This window comes from Heptranchias perlo, chromosome 19 (assembly GCF_035084215.1).
Source record: "Heptranchias perlo isolate sHepPer1 chromosome 19, sHepPer1.hap1, whole genome shotgun sequence".
Lineage (NCBI taxonomy): Eukaryota > Metazoa > Chordata > Chondrichthyes > Hexanchiformes > Hexanchidae > Heptranchias > Heptranchias perlo.
In genome coordinates this window covers 31,897,827-31,916,519 of record NC_090343.1, presented here as the reverse complement: position 1 = coordinate 31,916,519, position 18,693 = coordinate 31,897,827, and the positions used below count along the sequence as shown (strand labels likewise).

General features: G+C 44.5%; 1 protein-coding gene across 1 annotated transcript in view; it reads left to right on the top strand.

Annotated features, from left to right (window-relative positions):
- ripor3 (RIPOR family member 3) overlaps positions 1-18,693 on the top strand; it is a gene marked incomplete at its 5' end in the record, with an annotated part of 118,023 nt that overhangs the window by 34,348 nt on the left and 64,982 nt on the right. Inside the window, 4 exons of the mRNA XM_068000684.1 lie at positions 12,975-13,127; positions 15,076-15,154; positions 16,782-16,805; positions 17,662-17,715. Coding sequence (XP_067856785.1) covers positions 12,975-13,127; positions 15,076-15,154; positions 16,782-16,805; positions 17,662-17,715 — 310 coding nt within the window. The remainder of the gene's footprint in view (positions 1-12,974; positions 13,128-15,075; positions 15,155-16,781; positions 16,806-17,661; positions 17,716-18,693) is intronic.

The following is an 18,693-nucleotide window of genomic DNA, read 5'->3' as shown; positions in this document are numbered from 1 at the left end:
ACACCTGAAGTGCCGTAACCTACAAGGCTACGGACCAAGAGCTGTAAAGTGGGATTAGGTTGGATGGCTCTTTTTCGGCCAGCACAGACACGATTAGCCAAATGGCCTCCTTCTGTGCCTTTAATTTCTAAGATTCTATGATATGTTGCTAGATGAGATGGGTGAGATGGCCTGTTTCTTTGCTGTAAATTCTATGTAATTCTATGTAAAAAACGTACTTTAAAAATCTGTCTGTTGAACCTGCAAATATATGGTAGGTGTCAGTGCAGAGATACATTAAGATTATGGCCCTGAATTTCCACGGGCGTTCTCCTAGTCTCCTGCTGTAGCTTCTGTGGGAGACTAGCAGAACCTGCAGAGAAACAACGTAAATGGCAAAAAACATCCATACCCCCACCACTGAAACCCTAGTCCATGCCTTTATCATCTTGAAGCTGGACTTCTTGAAGGATCTCCTGGCCAACTTCCTTGTCTCAGCCATGTGGCCTTATCGGCACTGAGTCCTGCATTCCCATGCTCCCAAAATGTAAAGGAATGAGAATATACACTCAACGGGAAGACACTGTAGGATGTTAATGAATAGAGAGACCTACGGGCTCAAATATATAATTCCCTGAAAGTGCGAGTGTAGGTTGGTAAAGCCATAACAAAAAGACGAAAAGCATTTTGGGTTTTATAAATAGGGGCAAACAGTTCAAGAGTAAAAGAAACAACGACAAATTTGTACTAAACATTGCTTAGGCCACAGGCAGAGTTCTATGTGCAGTTTTAGGCATCCCTTTATGGAAAGGGTATTAAAGCCATAAAGTGTGTACAGCATAGGTTCACCAGAATGATACCAGGGTTGAGAAACAATAGTTATAAGGATAGACTTGAGATATTGGGACTATTTCCACTGGAGCAGATAAGGCTTAGAGGAGGTTTAATAAAGGTTTTTAAAATTAAGAAGGGTTTTTATAGAGTAAGTAGGGAAAGACTATTTCCTCTGGTTAGGGAGTTACTGACACGGGATTACTAAGAAAGTGAGGAGGGAGGTTAGGAAAAATTTCTTTACACAAAAGGTTGGAATGCTTTGCCACAGGAAATTATTGAGGCAGAGACCATAGCATCTTTTAAGGGAAAATTAGATAAATATTTGAAGCAGAGGAAGATATACGGCTTTCAGGAGAGCATGCTGCAGTGGGACTAGTTATAGATTGCTCTAGCAAAGTGCTGGTACTGACAAAATGAACCATATGGCCTCCATCAGTGCTGTAAACTTTTATGGTTTCTATCGTCCGTATCCTTTCCAAGCTTCACTGGCTCCACATACTCCAGTGAGTTGACTATAAAATTCTCATCCTTGCTTTAAAATCCAGCATGGCCTTACCTTAGTGTTCTCCTCCAGTCTTCCATTCATGCATACACCCTTTGCTCCTCAAACACTGGACTGCTTTATCTCCCACTCTCTCTGCTTCACTACTGACTCCTACTACACTCTGACCTCCTGGAACTCCCTGCCCAGTTCCCTCTACCACATCACCTTCCTCCCTGTTTTTAAAAACCTCCATAAATCCCTTCTGTTGAACAGTGCCTTTGGTTCCCCACCCACAATCCTCTCTATTTTTCTTCTTTTCCCTTTCTGCACGGTATTTACTGTATTATGCTCCTAATGTTAAGTGCTTAACGAATCTTCCTGGACATGAAGACCTTATAGAAATGCAAGTTGTTGTATTTACTGAATTTATTCCCCCCTCCTCTCCAGATGACACTGACTCTTGCTGGGATATGGTTCCACAAATGCTGGCAGGCCCATGGTTATGTAGCCGTTCTTCATGTGTGAGCCCAGACAGTGAGTGTTAGCAGATTAATCGCTTACATAGGGCATCCCAGCTGACCCTAATTCAGTTCTTCTCCGACATTTAGGCACAAGGACTTTCCACTAGGGATCACTGGATAGTGATCAGGAAATCCTGGCTGATTTTCCCCTTCCCAACCGAATAGTACTGAAGCTAACTGCAACACCCAAATTGCTGCACGGGCTGAGGTCCGCTAAGTCAGCATAGATTGGTAAACAAACTGGCGACCTGCTGGTGTGTATGTTCCAGTACTGTACTGAGTAATGTCTTTACCTATTAAGCTACTGAGATAGTCAGGTCTGAGTTTAAAAAAAATATTATTTAATATTTCACAGATTTGGGAAGACTCACTAGTGCCAAAATTAAAAGGTTGAGAAGTGACACAGAATCACTTCACATGAAGTGACCTGAAATCACTGAAAATTAAACAAGTACAGTAAAAATCCCTAGAATTACCACCTACTGCCCTCCCTCAGCTGATGAATCAGTCCTCCTCCATGTTGAGCACCACTTGGAGGAAGCACTGAGGTAGCAAGGGCACAGAATGTACTCTGGGTGGGGGACTTCCAGTGTTCATCACCAAGAGTGGCTCGGTAGCACCACTACTGACCGAGCTGGCTGAGTCCTGAAGGAAATAGCTGCCAGACTGGGCCTGTGGCAGGTGGTGAGTGAACCAACACGAGGGAAAAACTTACTTGACCTCGTCCTCACCAATCTACCTGTCGCAAACGCATCTGTCCATGAGAGTATCGGTAGGAGTGACCACCGCACAGTCCTCGTGGAGATGAAGTCCCGTCTTCGCACTGAGGATACCATCCAACGTGTTGTGTGGCACTACCACCGTGTTAAATGGGATAGATTCAGAACAGATCTAGCAGCTCAAAGCTGGGCATCCATGAGGCGCTGTGTGCCGTCAACAGCAGCAGAATTGTATTTCAGCACAATCTGTAACCTCATGGCCCGGCATATTCCTTACTTTACCATTACCAACAAGCCAGGGGATCAACCCTGGTTCAATGAGGAGTGTAGAAGAGCATGCCAGGAGCAGCACCAGGCGTACCTAAAAATGAGGTGCCAACCTGGTGAAGCTACAACTCAGGACTACATGCATGCTAAACAGCGGAAGCAACATGCTATAGACAGAGCTAAGCGATTCCACAACCAACGGATCAGATCAAAGCTCTGCAGTCCTGCCACATCCAGTCGTGAATGGTGGTGGACAATTAAACAACTAACGGGAGGAGGAGGCTCTGCGAACATCCCCATCCTCAATGATGGTGGAGTCGAGCATGTGAGTGCAAAAGACAAGGCTGAAGCGTTTGCAACCATCTTCAGCCAGAAGTGCCAAGTGGATGATCCATCTCGGCCGCCTCCCGATATCCCCACTATCACAGAAGCCAGTCTTCAGCCAATTCGATTCACTCCACGTGATATCAAGAAACAGCTGAGTGCACTGGATACAACAAAGGCTATGGGCCCCGACAACATCCCGGCTGTAGTGCTGAAGACGTGTGCTCCAGAACTAGCTGCATCTCTAGCCAAGCTGTTCCAGTACAGCTACAACACTGGCATCTACCCAACAATGTGGAAAATTGCCCAGGTATGTCCTGTCCACAAAAAGCAGGACAAATCCAATCCGGCCAATTACCACCCCATCAGTCTACTCTCAATCATCAGCAAAGTGATGGAAGGTGTCGTCGACAGTGCTATCAAGTGGCACTTACTTACCAATAACCTGCTCACCGATGCTCAGTTTGGGTTCCACCAGGACCACTCTGCTCCAGACCTCATTACAGCCTTGGTCCAAACATGGACAAAAGAGCTGAATTCCAGAGGTGAGGTGAGAGTGACTGCCCTTGACATCAAGGCAGCATTTGACCGAGTGTGGCACCAAGGAGCCCTAAAAAAATTGAAGTCAATGGGAATCAGGGGGAAAATTCTCCAGTGGCTGGAGTCATACCTAGCACAAAGGAAGATGGTAGTGGTTGTTGGAGGCAAATCATCTCAGCCCCAGGACATTGCTGCAGGAGTTCCTCAGGGCAGTGTCCTAGGCCCAACCATCTTCAGCTGCTTCATCAATGACCTTCCCTCCATCATAAGGTCAGAAATGGGGATGTTCGCTGATGATTGCACAGTGTTCGGTTCCATTCGCAACACCTCAAATAATGAAGCAGTCCGAGTCTGCATGCAGCAAGACCTGGACAACATCCAGGCTTGGGCTGATGAGTGGCAAGTAACATTTGCGCCAGACAAGTGCCAGGAAATGACCATCTCCAACAAGAGAGAGTCTAACCACCTCCCCTTGACATTCAACGGCATTACCATCGCTGAATCCCCCACCATCAACATCCTGGGGGTCACGATTGACCAGAAACTTAACTGGACCAGCCATATAAATACTGTGGCTACAAGAGCAGGTCAGAGGCTGGGTATTCTGCAGCAGGTGACTCACCTCCTGATTCCCCAAAGCCTTTCTTCACCATCTACAAGGCACAAGTCAGGAGTGTGATGGAATACTCTCCACTTGCTTGGATGAGTGCAGCTCCAACAACACTCAAGAAGCTCGACACCATCCAGGACAAAGCAGCCCGCTTGATTGGCACCCCAACCACCACTCTAAAAATTCACTCCCTTCACCACCGGCGCACAGTTTTCTGCAGCATGTACCATCCACAGGATGCACTGCAGCAACTCGCCAAGGCTTCTTCGACTGCACCTCCCAAACCCACGACCTCTACCACCTAGAAGGACAAGAGCAGCAGGTACATGGGAACAACACCACCTGCACGTTCCCCTCCAAGTCACACACCATCCCGACTTGGAAATATATCGCCGTTCCTTCATCGTCGCTGGGTCAAAATCCTGGAACTCCCTTCCAAACAGCACTGTGGGAGAACAGTCACCAGACGGACTGCAGCGGTTCAAGAAGGCGGCTCACCATCACCTTCTCAAGGGTAATTAGGGATGGGCAATAAATGTCGGCCTCGCCAGCGATGCCCACATCCCATGAACGAATAAAAAAACAAAAATTTCTTTTTAAAGAATGAAGAAATACTTGCATTTGTACAGTGCTTATTCGCATTCCTCAGAATAATCTCAATTGCTTCACATGTAAAGAGTTACATTGATGTGCAATGACTGTTATATAGGTAAATGTTGCTACCATTTTATGTACAGCAAGATCTCACAACCAGCAATGGAATGAATGACCAAACTATGTGTTTATGGTGGTGTTGTTTGAGTGGGGAATGTAGGCCAGAACACCAGGAAAACTCTCATGCTCTCCTTCGTATAGGTCCACAGGATCTTTAACATCCAGCTAAAGCACCACAACAGGAAATCATTGGCCTCAGTTTAATGTCTCATTCAAAGGATAGCACCTCTGACAACATATCATTTGCTCAGTACTGGACTGGAGCATCAAACTAGATTATGCACTGGATTGGGAGCTTGAACCTACAAACCTCTGACCCAGCAGTGAGTACCACCAACTGACCAAAATAACACAGCGGCTAAAATAAATTGAACACGTCAGGAGCAAGTAGTTGATGAAAAATCGCACCACTCTTCGTGACAGTTTGAAAGAAATTGTTTTGGCTATGGCTCAAAAGGAGACGAAATCTACATCACAGGTGTAATGCAGACTTAAGTCAGTCCAGTAGTTTCCAGGTGACAAGAATAGGGATTTTTAATTAACAATAACCATAACAAGAGTGATTCTGATATCTAAGTTAAGAGAGGACAGGGAGTGAAGAGGTTAATAAAAAACAGAAATGCTGGTAAATGCTCAGTAGGTTAGTTAGTGTCTAACAGAGAAAGATAGGTTAAGGTCAATGTTTCAGGTGTAACCCTTCGTCAGAACAGAGTGCTTTACTGAGACATATGGTGATACATGTCTAGGTCACACATGATCCTGACTTGGACATATATTGTTGTTCCTTCATCATCGCTGGGTCAATATCCTGGTACTCCCTACTATTGTGGGAGCATCATCTTACAAGGACTGCAATGGTTCAAGGAAAATAGGCCCACCAACTTCTCAGGGGAACTAGGGATAAACAATAAATGCAGCCTTGCCATTGTCACCTGAGAACAAACAAGAAAAAATATAGGCAATGTTGTATTAAAAGTTTCTAAATTATCTAATATTTTACCTATTGAACTGAAATAACTGACATGTAACTCAGGGAGGAATTTCTTACGTAACTCGGGCTGGTGTCCGGGGGAAGGGGTACTGCAGGGTCTCCGTTTGTAATGATCTTCCATCTGTTGGACCCAAAAAGGGATGGGTGTAACCAAATAAGGCGATAATGAGAGTGGCATCATGCATCACCTTTTAGTCATTACCACAATAGCAGCACTAGCTAGTAATGCCAACAAGTTACCGCTGCCCATTGTTGCTGGGACTGGCAGATACCTTCCCACCCAAAGGAACGCAATCGATCACAGAACAAATCGATTTATGGGGCATGATTTTAGCCTGGAAAAACAGGTGGGTTGGGGGCAGGGGGGTCAGTAACAATTGCAAAGATCTAAAACTCGCCCCCCAACCCGCCCATTTCTGGTTTTAACGGGGACGGGACAAGGGGCGGGCGACCAACCCGTTCTTGGGTGGCAGGTCAATCAGTGAAAGCTTTTAAGGAGGCTGCGGACCTCCATTTTCAAAGCTTTTTTGATTTTAGCTCCTGGGGGCCGGGATTCCCGAGCCTTCTCCTTCACACTGCGAGAGGAGGTGAGGAGGCCCGAAACTGCAGGTAATTGCCTTTATAGCACTGCTTGTGGGCCCGGAGGAGCAGGAGTGCTTCCCCCAGGCCCAACATCCCTACCTGCAGCGACCACCCCCACGATCTCTGACTCCCCTCCACGTTCTCTGACCCTGCGATGACAGCACCCCCCCCCGATGACTGACCCCTCCTGGTGACCCCCAAATTACATCAAAATCGTAAGGACTTACGGGAAACAGAGGCCAGATGCTTTTCCCTGACCTGGAAGGGGAGGGATCCTTTAAGCTGTTTCAGAAGTTAAAACCCCCTGTTGGAGACCACCCAAAATATTTAAAATTAGGCTGGCTGGCAAGGTCAGTGGTCGCCTGTCGGGTGGGCGCAATTCCCATTCTGCTACACTTCTGGTGGAACAGCTGCTGAAGAACATCTAGGCCACTATCTGTGAGGATAGAATTTGTAAATTGGTTTTCATTCTCTAAAGTATGTCATTTTTCTATAATCAATACCTTGAATTTTCCTATTGCATAATATGCCTTCTCACAGATTTAAAAAAAATTTAAAAATCATATTTTCTATGGCTTCCTTTGGATTTGCCACCAAATAAGATGAGAAATTCATAATTTAAGTTATATTAGAAACTCATTGGTACCCCAAAACCACATCATCCAGTAGCAATGATACAACAGCAGTATTAAATCAGACTTGTGTTAACCACAGTCCTGGTCTGGTAATAAGAGACTGCAGGCAATGTAATTTCTATCAGTCAGTGAGTATTTTAAATGGATGTTCCTAGTTTGCCTGCTGTCAGACACATTACAAGCAACAAGCTGTGAACATTTCACATACTTATCCCACTAGATTGCTTGGGGGCTTAATCTGAAATTAAGCTCATTTGAAACAGGTGTTAAAGCTGCAGGAAACAGTGTCTAGATTTAATTCCAGCTAATGTTCTCCACTGCTATTTAGTTTGGGCCAATTCAAAATGATCACATGGAATAGCTGATTGAGAGGCAGCAACAAGGTTGTACTTTAATCCACTTACATATTTTAGCCATTGAGGAAACTGTCCTTTGGTATCGAAAGAGTCTGCCAAAGGGTTCCGGTTCCATTCTAAAACAAGTGAGCATTATTTGAAGTTTATGGATTTCATTTGAACCCCAATATTAAAATACATGCTTGTTGCTCTACATGGCAAAATGTTAGTTTGTGCGCAAAACATACTAAATTGATTTCTTAATAGAAAAATAAATCTAGTTAGCATCTGAGAAGCCATTGTAATGTTACTGCACAATAACATTATGTGATCCTGATGTGCCATTGGCTCCTGGTCCGGCAACGCTCGCGTTTAAAATTCTCATCCTTGTGATCAAATCCCTCCTTGGCCTTAGCCCTCCCTATCACTGTAACTTCCTCCAGCCTTACAACCCTCCGAGATCTCCGTGTTCCTCCAATTCTGGCCTCTTGTGTATCCTCAATTTCCATTTCCCCACCATTGGCAGTCATGCCTTCAGCTGCCTAGGCCCTCTGCTTTGGAATTCCCTCCCTAAACCTCTCTACCTCTCTCTCCTCCTTTAAGACGCTCCTTAAAACCTATCACTTTGTCCAAGCTTTTGGTCACCTGTCCTAATATCTCCTTAAGTGGCTGGGTGTCAAATTTTGTCTGATAACATTTCTGTGAAGCATCTTGGGACGTTTTACTACATTAAAGGCGTTATATAAATGCAAGTTGTTTTTGTCATTGATCTGCAGATAGGCATGACTGAGGGAATCCATTTGCAACTGTAGTGCAAAGTTAAAGAGCCTAGTATGGTATATCAACCTTTTTGACGATTAATCAGGATTGGCAATGGACAAATGGTAGAGGTTTATCACAAATGGAAAACAGTTGTGAAGTACCACACAGCAGTAAGGCCCCTTTTGAATATATACATTTTCCTCTGAAAGTATCATGGGGGGTGAAATTGGGCCCTGTGGTGCCTGTTTTGTAGGCGCCATATGGACTACTAAGCCCCGAAAACGCGTCCGAGATGCGTGCGCACTCTTCTGACGTGAAGTGCGCAGGACGCCATCTTACTAAAGGTGGTTGCGCGGGCACCTAATGAACACCAGCAGCATGTGGAGAAGGGAGATTATGACATAAATCCGTGTGCAACGCTGATTTGAAGCAGCCGGCGGCATTTTTGAACTCCACGCTCCAGCCAATGCACTGTGTTAACCTCGCACAGCTGAACAGGACTTAAAATGGCATGAAGGACCCCCCCACCAGTGCTATTTAAAGGGATCATGTAGGAGTTACAGATTAGTTGCTGGATTAGTTATTCTGGCTGCTGGTACAATTGTGCGTGTTTGTGGAAGTTTCCTGTACTTGGGGAAAGTTGTAATATTCTATAGAGAGTGGTCTGGTTGGTCTTGCAATACTGTTAGTGGCATTTATAAAAGTGTGCTGAAAAAAGTTGCTTCCAGACATGGGTGGCCTGCTAGGGCTTACTCTGGGAATTGAACGTGACTGGGAGCACGCAGAGAGGCCATGTGGAGCAGGAAAAGCTGCCAGAAGAGGGAGGAGGAAGAGATGGAGGAGGAAGAGGAGGAAATGGAGGAAAAGGCAGGGAGGCAACAAGATAGACAGGCTCTGCATGATCAGATTATTAATGAGTGATACCAGTAACCTCAATGACACCTCCCCATTCACCAAAAGTTCCACACTCCTTAACTTTCTTCTCTCACATGATCACCAAATTGTCCTCCTTATGATTACACATTGCTTCCTCCCTCAGCTCATCACAGAAATCAAAACCAACACTAAATACAAATTCATAGCCACATTTATAGATTTACACATGAAATGATTCAAACAAACTGATACTATTCACTTTTGTGCATTCCCTTAGTGCCTGTCGTTCATGTGCCTTTAATTTTCCCAGTGCTCCTATGAGGTGAATCCCCAGTGGTTGGAGCATGGGTGGTGGAAGGCTGCTGACCTTCAATTGTGGAAAGTGTGGATGGCCTTGGAGGACGACCTCGAGCAGCTCTGGGCTGAGAGGGTCCGGCTTCAGACTGCATCATTTTGGTCTGGGCTGCAGCAGTCTGGCCTGGCTGGCTGACAAACAACAGCAAGGGCACTGGTGGAGTGGCAGGGGTGGGAGCAGGAATGCTGTCATCCTGAGAGAGGACAGCAGGTTCATCTTCCATGGCACCACTGCCACTCCTGGGCGGTGCCTCAGCACTCCTGGTGATCAGCTGGAGAACAGATTGCTGGACTGCTGTGACGCCTTGGAAGCCACATTCCACAGCGGTACCCAGAGCCAAGATAGCAGCAGTCTGAGCTGCAAACACAGCAGTCAGACCTTGGATGGCAGATGTTTGTACTGCAATGGAATCTGTGACATCGATCATCAGACGCTGCAAGATGGAGGTGACCACTCATTCCATGTGGTTAGAATGGGCTCCAATCTCTATGCGAAGCCCTGTGCCAAGTTGACACTGGACTCCTCCATTCCCCTTGTCATTGTGCGCAGGCTTTCTGGCAGGCTTTCCAGTGCACCAAGCATTTGGCTGTGTATGCCCATCAGCCTTCTTCTGTAGCCTGACCCATCAAAGTCATCATCTGACTCCTCCACTAGTGTGCAACCTCACCCTCCAGCGAGCTGGCACCTGTGGTATCAGTTCCCCCGCCTTGGCTCCTGGGCAGTTGTGCCCGGTGTCTCACCACGTGCAGATCCCTCCTCTAGCCTAGCCTCTAAAGTACGCGCAGTGCCAGTTTCTGAGCTTGTGGCTGCGAGTGACGGTGTGTCTGCATCATCACTGTCATCTTCCTCTGCCTCCTGACTGTGCTGGTTCCAGTTCTTGGGTATCTGAAATGACAAAGGGACAAGGGTGGAGCTGTGGTGAGGGGAGAGGAGAAAGTAAAATGTGCATGCTTAAATTATCTGCAGCATGTGAATCAGAAAAGATTGTGGGCTGAGGGAGAAGTGGGGAGCGAGAAGGAGGATTAGGTATGCAGAGACCCTCATCATCGGTACCTCCAGCACCGCCAGTGGCCATGGTCTCAGCGATGGCCTGTCCACTGATGGACAGCATGGTCTCCTCCCTGGGTGAGGACGTGTAGGTATGCCTGTCCTCTCCCAGGTCTTTCCTGCTGCCTTCTTCTCCTGCAAAGGAGTGAAGTGTGTCAGTGAGTGTCCTGCAAGATGTTTGAGTGATGTGGCTGTCATGGTTGAATAGCTGCCTGTGTGTGTCCTGTGAGTTGTGGGTGTGTGGCTTGCGAGATTGGTAATATATGCGGGTGAGATGCAGCATCTGATTCACAGGGTTGCTTACTGATTGAAAGAGGTTGTTGGTAGGTGGGTGACAGAGGGTGTAGTGCGTGGAGCAGTGATGAGGCTAGTGGTGCAGTTGGTAGGATATATTACATGACAGTTGAACTCACTCACCTTGACCACTTGTGTCAAATCATTGAACTTCTTCCTGCACTGCATCTATATGCGTGGTGCGAAGCTCCTGGCATTTACCTCGTCCGCCACAGCCTCCTACTGCCTCTTCAACATATATCTGCAGGGCTCCTGCCCCCCTGCGCATATAGGGTGGTCCTCCGTCTGTCCACCTCTTCCACTAAGGCCTCTAGTGCACCGTCTGAGAACCTTGGTGCACGCTCTCTTGCAGGCGCAGCCTTTCTTTAATACCTTCCAGCACTTCCCAAAGGACTTCCTGCAGCCACAGTGCACCACCCCTGTAAGAGGTGCAGGCTGTCTTTAAGTAGAGCTAGCCACTCCTGATGCAGGCAGCACGAATGTTATGTGCTGCCTGCATCGCTACGACTGGGCGTGGTTTAATCACGCACCGCGATCCCAATGCCCATTTTCGGGGGTTATCCAATATAACCCTCATGGTGTTTATACTTCACTAGTGGAGATGTGAGGGAGCAGAATCTAGTCCAGTGATGAAGTTGGAGAAATGTTCTTAATTTTTCTCAACTCCCCCTCCACAATGCCATAGAGTTGACATATCTCTAGTAAATTTAAATAAATGTGGGTGACATCATCACCATCCATGTGGGAGAATAATTTACTTGGAGGCTGCCAGACAAAATCATTGGAACACTGGAGCGATAAATATAACAGCCAAAGGACAATCCAGCTTATAGATTCTGAAAAACAAGTTTGTTTACTTTCAGTTGTTTTCTAAAATGATATTTTGCAAGGACGCATGGAATTTTTTTTAAAAAACAGAAACACATCAACAGATCATGAAATCCGTGAGGCATTTTAAAAAATATATAGTTTACTAAAGAAACTGCAGAATCTTAATGGTGCAGAATTGTTGGACGTGATGCAAAGACTAGAGTCCTCAAAGAAATGATTCATGTACGTGATATGCTTTGTAACCATTTGAATTATAAATTTCCTTCACAGTGTTCAAAATATTCATATGTTTTCAATTGGATATCTAATCCACAAATTACATTCTGTAAATGTCAAATTGTGAAAAAAATGATAAACATTAGAGGAATTCAGGGCACTGAAAGCAAACTTTATTCACAGGCTCCATTCTTATGTTTACACGTTTGTAAAGTTTCTTGGTGCATTATGTTATATTTGGGGATTCCACCCCACTTCTGCACTTCAGTGAAGAATAAGGTGAAGATAGTTAGAAAAGGAAGGAGAAAGTGAAAAACAGAAAGAAAAAAAAATGTGGCAGTGATTTGATTGAGGGAGGCCAGATGACATCATAAGCCACAACAACAAAAACTGAGTAGTTTGAAACTATTGTATGAGCTTAAAGATCCCATTACTGCTTTGGGTTACTAGTTCAGGATCACTTTGGCGTATTTAAAAGAAATATATACATACAATGGATTTTATAGGGTGATTATATTGAGTTTGGGCCTGTTTCTAGGTTGTCAGCACAGATGCCCGTAGTCATTGCATGTTGTAGGGTGAGCATTATTAATTGTTCCAGATTTAATTTACTATTGATTGCTAAGAAATTCTATGGCCAACACATACAATTTCTTTAATATACAACTTTTATTAGGAGGAGGCAGGGTTGGGATCATAGTCCACAGAGGGGGCTAGCCTCACTGGATTCTTCCTCTGTCAAGACGACAGCAAATTTCTGCTCCTTTTCTCCACATGAAGTGAAAGGTTCACGTGTAACCTTGTCTGGCAGGCACAATTCAGGGTAAGCAACATATTCATAGTTTTCCCACCTTGCTGAAGCATCAACGCATAAAACCTCCCAAGGTGTCTGGTTACAAAATGAGGATTATTTTGTTTGTCAAGAAGTACAGTAATCTCCCTTGTTAACATAGCCTTCCAGGCACGTGGGATAGTTATAGAATGAAAACTAGCACAGGCATTCAAAGATATTTTGTTTGTTCCGAATGAATTAACAACGCTACAATTTTCTTTTGCAGAGGTTCTTCTGTCAGTAGAAGTTCTCCAAGGTCAAGAATGCCCTCAGTAAAATCAACAAAGAGGCATGCCCCTTCACAAAAAAACTCCAGCAGTTTGGAGCCACAGCCTAACCGTATGGAGAAAATATGCACATCATTGCGGAAAGGCCTAAAGTGAGCACCTCTATAAATTGTACTATGCTATAAAAGAACCACGTAAAGTACAACTTACTCCATTCAGCATTAGTCAAATATCTATGCTGTAGATTAACAATAACTTTAGGTTAACAATAACTTCAGATGTCATACGTGCCAGCTATCAGTGTTTAATGCTCACATCAGCATTTTGGAGGCACAGTCATCTTGTCGATGTTCGCTGACAAAAGCCAGCATAGACTGAGCCACTCTCACCCCAGTTATACTCCTCCAATGCACCAGAACAGGTCTCTCCAACCTCTCAATGGTACTCCAAGCACTAATAGCAGCTGTTGCAGCCTCTGCATAAAACGTGTGGGAATTCTCGAGAACACGAGTTCCTGCCTACAGTACAAAGAGGCCGCAATCCCTGCCCCTAAGTCTAGGAGAGGCATTGAGAGAGCAAAAGGACCTGTCCCACTGCATTAGCCACCAAAAACAGGTAGGAGTGGGACCAAGCGAACAGAGTGGGGAGGAATAGATGGTGCTTTAGGGGAGAAGGGAGAAGCTGGAAGCAGTGCTTTGGGGTGAGGGATGTAGGGGATGGGGTGAGAGGGATAGTGCTACTTTGAACTGGAGGAATGGAAGATGAATATCAGGGTTAACTGGATTGGAGGGGGAGTAGAGTACTGGTTCAACTGAGGAGGGAGTGGTAGAAGAGTGTTAGTATAAACTGAGGTATAGGAGGAGAAGAGAAGGGTGGAGAGTTGGATAGGGTACTGGGTCTCTGCAAACTGGGTGCAAAAGAGGTAGATGTTTTTGTGAATATAAGCAATGTGAGCGAGTTATTGCTGAGGTAATCTTTTGGTACACGATGATCAGATTGAGTCTGTTAAAAATGCAAATGTCACTTTAATTTTCCTTTTCTAAGATAAATAAAAATATTAATTGTGAAGTGTAAAATTGCTTAAAATTAACCAGAATATATCATTTGTAATGTCAAAATTTCCTTGGAGCATATCCCTGCACTTCCCTAGAAATGCATCATCAATTCTGTACTTCAACATTTGGATTTTCCCTTTAGGCTTTCATGTACTTATGATTTTTTTTTCCTCCTCCGATACAAATAAAGGAATGTTATGTATACCCACTGCTTAAGTTACAAAGCCTGTGTAACTACTTCCTTTCACAGGTCAACACTTGTTAAATGCTGTATCAGCTTTTTGAAACTGTTGGACAGCTTTTGCTAGTGTTGTAGCTTGGCACATCTGTGTCACCATTAATGGCATTTCAGAATACGGAGTTGCATAGAAATGAAGAGTGAAGGAGTGTGTGTGTGTGAGAAAGAGAGAGAGAGAGAGAGAGAAAGCAAAGACGACAAAAAGAATTAAAGGGACCTCTAATATAAAGTCCAATAATGATCTTATTCTCAAGTATATCCCTTATGAAAATACATTAGCTTTGTTTTATTCCACAATGTATTAAGCTGAAGAATTAATTTGTAAAAGTTGTCATGGTTAGTCTCAATCAGTCATTGACCCCTCACATTTACTCCACCACTTTGAGTTTTGACTCCTTCCTTGTATCATGAGGCACTCAGCACTCTTTAATGAGAAGAGATAAATGGAATGCTCATTTTACCAGATAGATGCACCTTTCCAGATCAGATATGTTGACGAGTATAACATTAGAAGATGAACCTCAACTAAAATGGTGATTGAGTTCCAGAGGTGTGATTTAAACCTTTTGACACACGGCCTTAATAAAGTTTAATCTGCACCACTGCAAATTCAGCCCTGCGCTCGTGATATGGTGTTTGAGTGGGGAGAGCTCCCAGCTTTTACAGGAATTGAGCTTCTCTGGAAACCACGCGTGTGATAATGATCTCCCTCTAATACAGAGAACAGAACCGTGAGGCAGAAGCAAAGTATGTTCATTAGAAAATGCTACATTTTTGAGGAATAATGGTTACTTTATTTCGTTGCAGTGACTATCTCGAAACTCATCAAAATGAATTGGATTTGCTAACCATGCAGCAGAAAGACATGAAAAGAAACTCCAGGCTGGTAAATACAAACATAACAAAATGTGTGTTCATTCAATATGGCTCTAGAGCAAGGCAGGCAGCCTTGAATTGCACTTTCCACCATTTTTGGTTATGTGCTTTTTGAACTTGGTGGAGATTTAGAAAACTGATAGCACAGGAGCAGCACAAACTATGCATCATATTCTTACTTCATTCTTGCGATGTGGGTGTCACTGGCAAGGCCAGCATTTATTATCCATCCCTAGTTGCTCTGAACTGACCGGCTTGCTGGATCACTTCAGAGGACGATTAAGAATCCAAAGTTAACAGCAGTGCATTATGTTTGTGGAGTACCACGATTGAGAAGGGGTGGGGTGGTGGGTTTATTAATACAGCTGCAGTGTTATTTTATTCATATTCAGCAGGGTGCACCAGTTACAATCCCTGTAGCAAAGTTAAGAAGGTACTTTGTCACGAAATATGAAACACATTAACACTTATAACATTGTGATCCTGATAGATCAAGGTTTTCAAAGGCCTTAGTGCTGTTTTCCTCATTAAAATAAAGAAGCTAACATTAATTTGGTGCAAATCATGGCGAGTTAAACAATGTTTTTCACCACAAACTCCGTACCCTCACTACTGACTCCATTCCTCTCATTGGCCACCGTCTCAGGCTGAATCAGACTGTTCACAACCTTGGAATCCTACTCGACCCTGAGCTGAGCTTTTAACCCCATATATACTCCCCATTACTTCTCTTTGTAATATTGCCCAACTCGGCCCTTGCCTCAGCCCATATGCTACTGAAACCATCGTCCATATCTTTGTAACCTTCTGACGCAATTACCGAATGTTCTCCTGGCCGGCCACCCATCTTCCATCCTTCATAATATTCAACTCATCCAAAACTCTGCTGCTCAAATCTTATCCTGTACCAAGTCCCCATCGCCCATCACCTCATCCTCATTTAAAATTTTTGTTCTCATGTTTAAGTCTCTCCGTGTCCTCACCCTTCCCTGTCTCTAACATCCTCCAGCTCAATTACACCCCCCCCCCCAAAAGAACTCTATGTTCCTCTGAGTTTGACTTTTTTCTCATTTCCCCCTCCTTTCACCCCACTATTGCCAATCATGCCTTCAGCTGCTTAGTTTCCACTCTCTGGAATTCTCTCCTTTAACCCCTCGACCTCTCCACTGCCCTCTCCTCTTTTAAGACCCTCCTTAAAACCCACCTCCTTGACTAAGCTTTCGGTCACCCCTCTAATCTTCCATTATTTGATGCAATATATATTTTCCCTACAGCTCTGTGAAGCACCTTGGGGTGTCTTTCTACGTTAAAGAGCCTATATAAATGCAAATTGCTGTGGTCTGCTGATGTGCTGTTGCCGAGCCTTTGTAATTTAGCATCTGAGGTTCCAACCACTTGAACAGAATAGCTGCATGTTGCATCAGTTAGAATACATTATGGGGGAGTGGTACTCTCAGCTGTGTAACAGGCTGTAATAAATAGTTTCAGTTTATTGTGCTTGTGACTTATAAGTGTGCAGCCCTTCAGAAGATCCAGTAACGCATTGTCACAAGTGTGATTATATATGTTTTTTGAAATGGTGTTTTTTTAAATTTAAAGAGCAGAAATTTAATAATTTTACTTTATGATTATTCCAGGCTTTTTTATATGATCTAGATAAGGTAAGCGTATGTTTAATATATATGGGGCGGGGTGGGGTGGTGGGTAGAGGGGAGGGGTGGATTTTGCACTTTCGCCCGAAATGGGTGCGAAGCTGGTGGAGTGGCCGCACCGCCCGCTGGTGTCGAGAAGCCTGAATTATTCTCAGATTCAGGCCTCATTTGAATGTAGCCGGCAAGCTGTGGGCGCCAAATGGGTGGGAAATTGGCTGGCTCCCAAGCTAAGCTGGCCAGCAGGTCTGGCCTGGGGGGGCGGGGGGAGGGAGGAGAGGAGCCCCTCGCAGGGGAGGTTGAGCATGGTCGAGCAGCGGGCTGCAGTATTTTTGTAGAGCCAGGCGGAGCACTCCAACACCTCCTGACTCCACAAAAATTGTCCGTGAAATTTTTTTTGGGCCCTTTCTTGAGCGGCCGCCAGTGGGTCCTTAAGGTTCGCTGGTTATGTCACTCACTGACTGAAAATTGCAACTCACACAGGACACTGATTTGCATTTGTAGCAGTCTGTCGCCCATAATAGGTGGGTGTGCTGCTCGCCAATTTATAGACCGGCCTGAAATTACATCAGGCGAGCCTTGGGTATCAGTGGGTCGACCAAGATGCCACCCCCTCCCCTCTCCTCTCCCCCGATTTTAAACAGCCTGCAGCCCGTTTTACGAATACACGGAAAATGATGAACAGGAAAAGGCAAGAAACGGGTGGCCATTGGTTGGAAGCTGCCCCTTTGGAGTCTTAGTGGTGACTTTTGAGGGCAGCATTATAACATGAGAATGAACAAAAAATCCTAAGATTAGGAGACTATTTGTGTAGATATATAATCGACATTAATTACTTGTTTTGATCACTCATATGATCGTTTTTCAGCAAATTAGGACCACTGAGAGATACATCAGGAAACTGGAGTTTCACATCAGCAGGGTAAGAATTTGCAGCTCACTAACAACAGAATCACCGTTTGTTTTTTTTCTTATTAAAAGGGGGCAATCCAAGTAGCTCCAGACCGATAATGAAAGCAGTTGTCTTGAGTAACCCATTTGGCTATACTCCTAACAGTTGTTTTATTTAAGTTTTTCAGTGAAATATAATGTGTTGAGGGCAATAGCTTCAACTTAATAAATTATAAAGCCATTTGCGTTCATTGAAATAGTGCAGATTTTTGAAACGTGAGAATGAAATGAAACTTTTGTTGTACAAACCCTGGGAAAGCAGTCACAAACTGCAGTTTTTAAGTACAATATGCAATTTTTTAATGAAACATCAAACATTGTAACCGTTGCCATATTAGCAATAAATCTAAAATCTCTGATTTTTTTTACTAGCCTGTTTAAAAAGGCTGCATCACGCCACATTGAAATGTTTTGCTGGGCTGATTTTCTGTCATCTCCAGGAACAGCCTGTGCTGTCACAATATTAGCATGGTAACCATGACAGTAAGTTTCTGCTCGAGCATGACCTTTTACAATGGAGTTTTCACATTAGAATCATAGAAGTTTACAACATGGAAACAGGCCCTTCGGCCCAACATGTCCATGTCGCCCAGTTTATACCACTAAGCTAGTCCCAATTGCCTGTACTTGGCCCATATCCCTCTATACCTATCTTACCCATGTTGATTGATGATAATTAACGTCCTCTCCGGTTTTCACGCCTGGCAGCCAGCCTGAAGAACGAGGGGCGGGGGTGAAGATGGGAAGATCAGTGGGGGTGAAGAGGGAGCTATTGGGGGAAGATCAGGGGAGTGAAGAGGGGGACATCATTAAAGTCAAACCTTCAATAGTATAGAGCCTTAGTGCTACAATATTGACTTCTCCTTCCTGGAAGCTGAGTTCTTCAGTCCCAAATTTTCTCAGTGGTATATACGACAGTTCTAGAGCAGAGTTTTCTGACTAGGCTGTT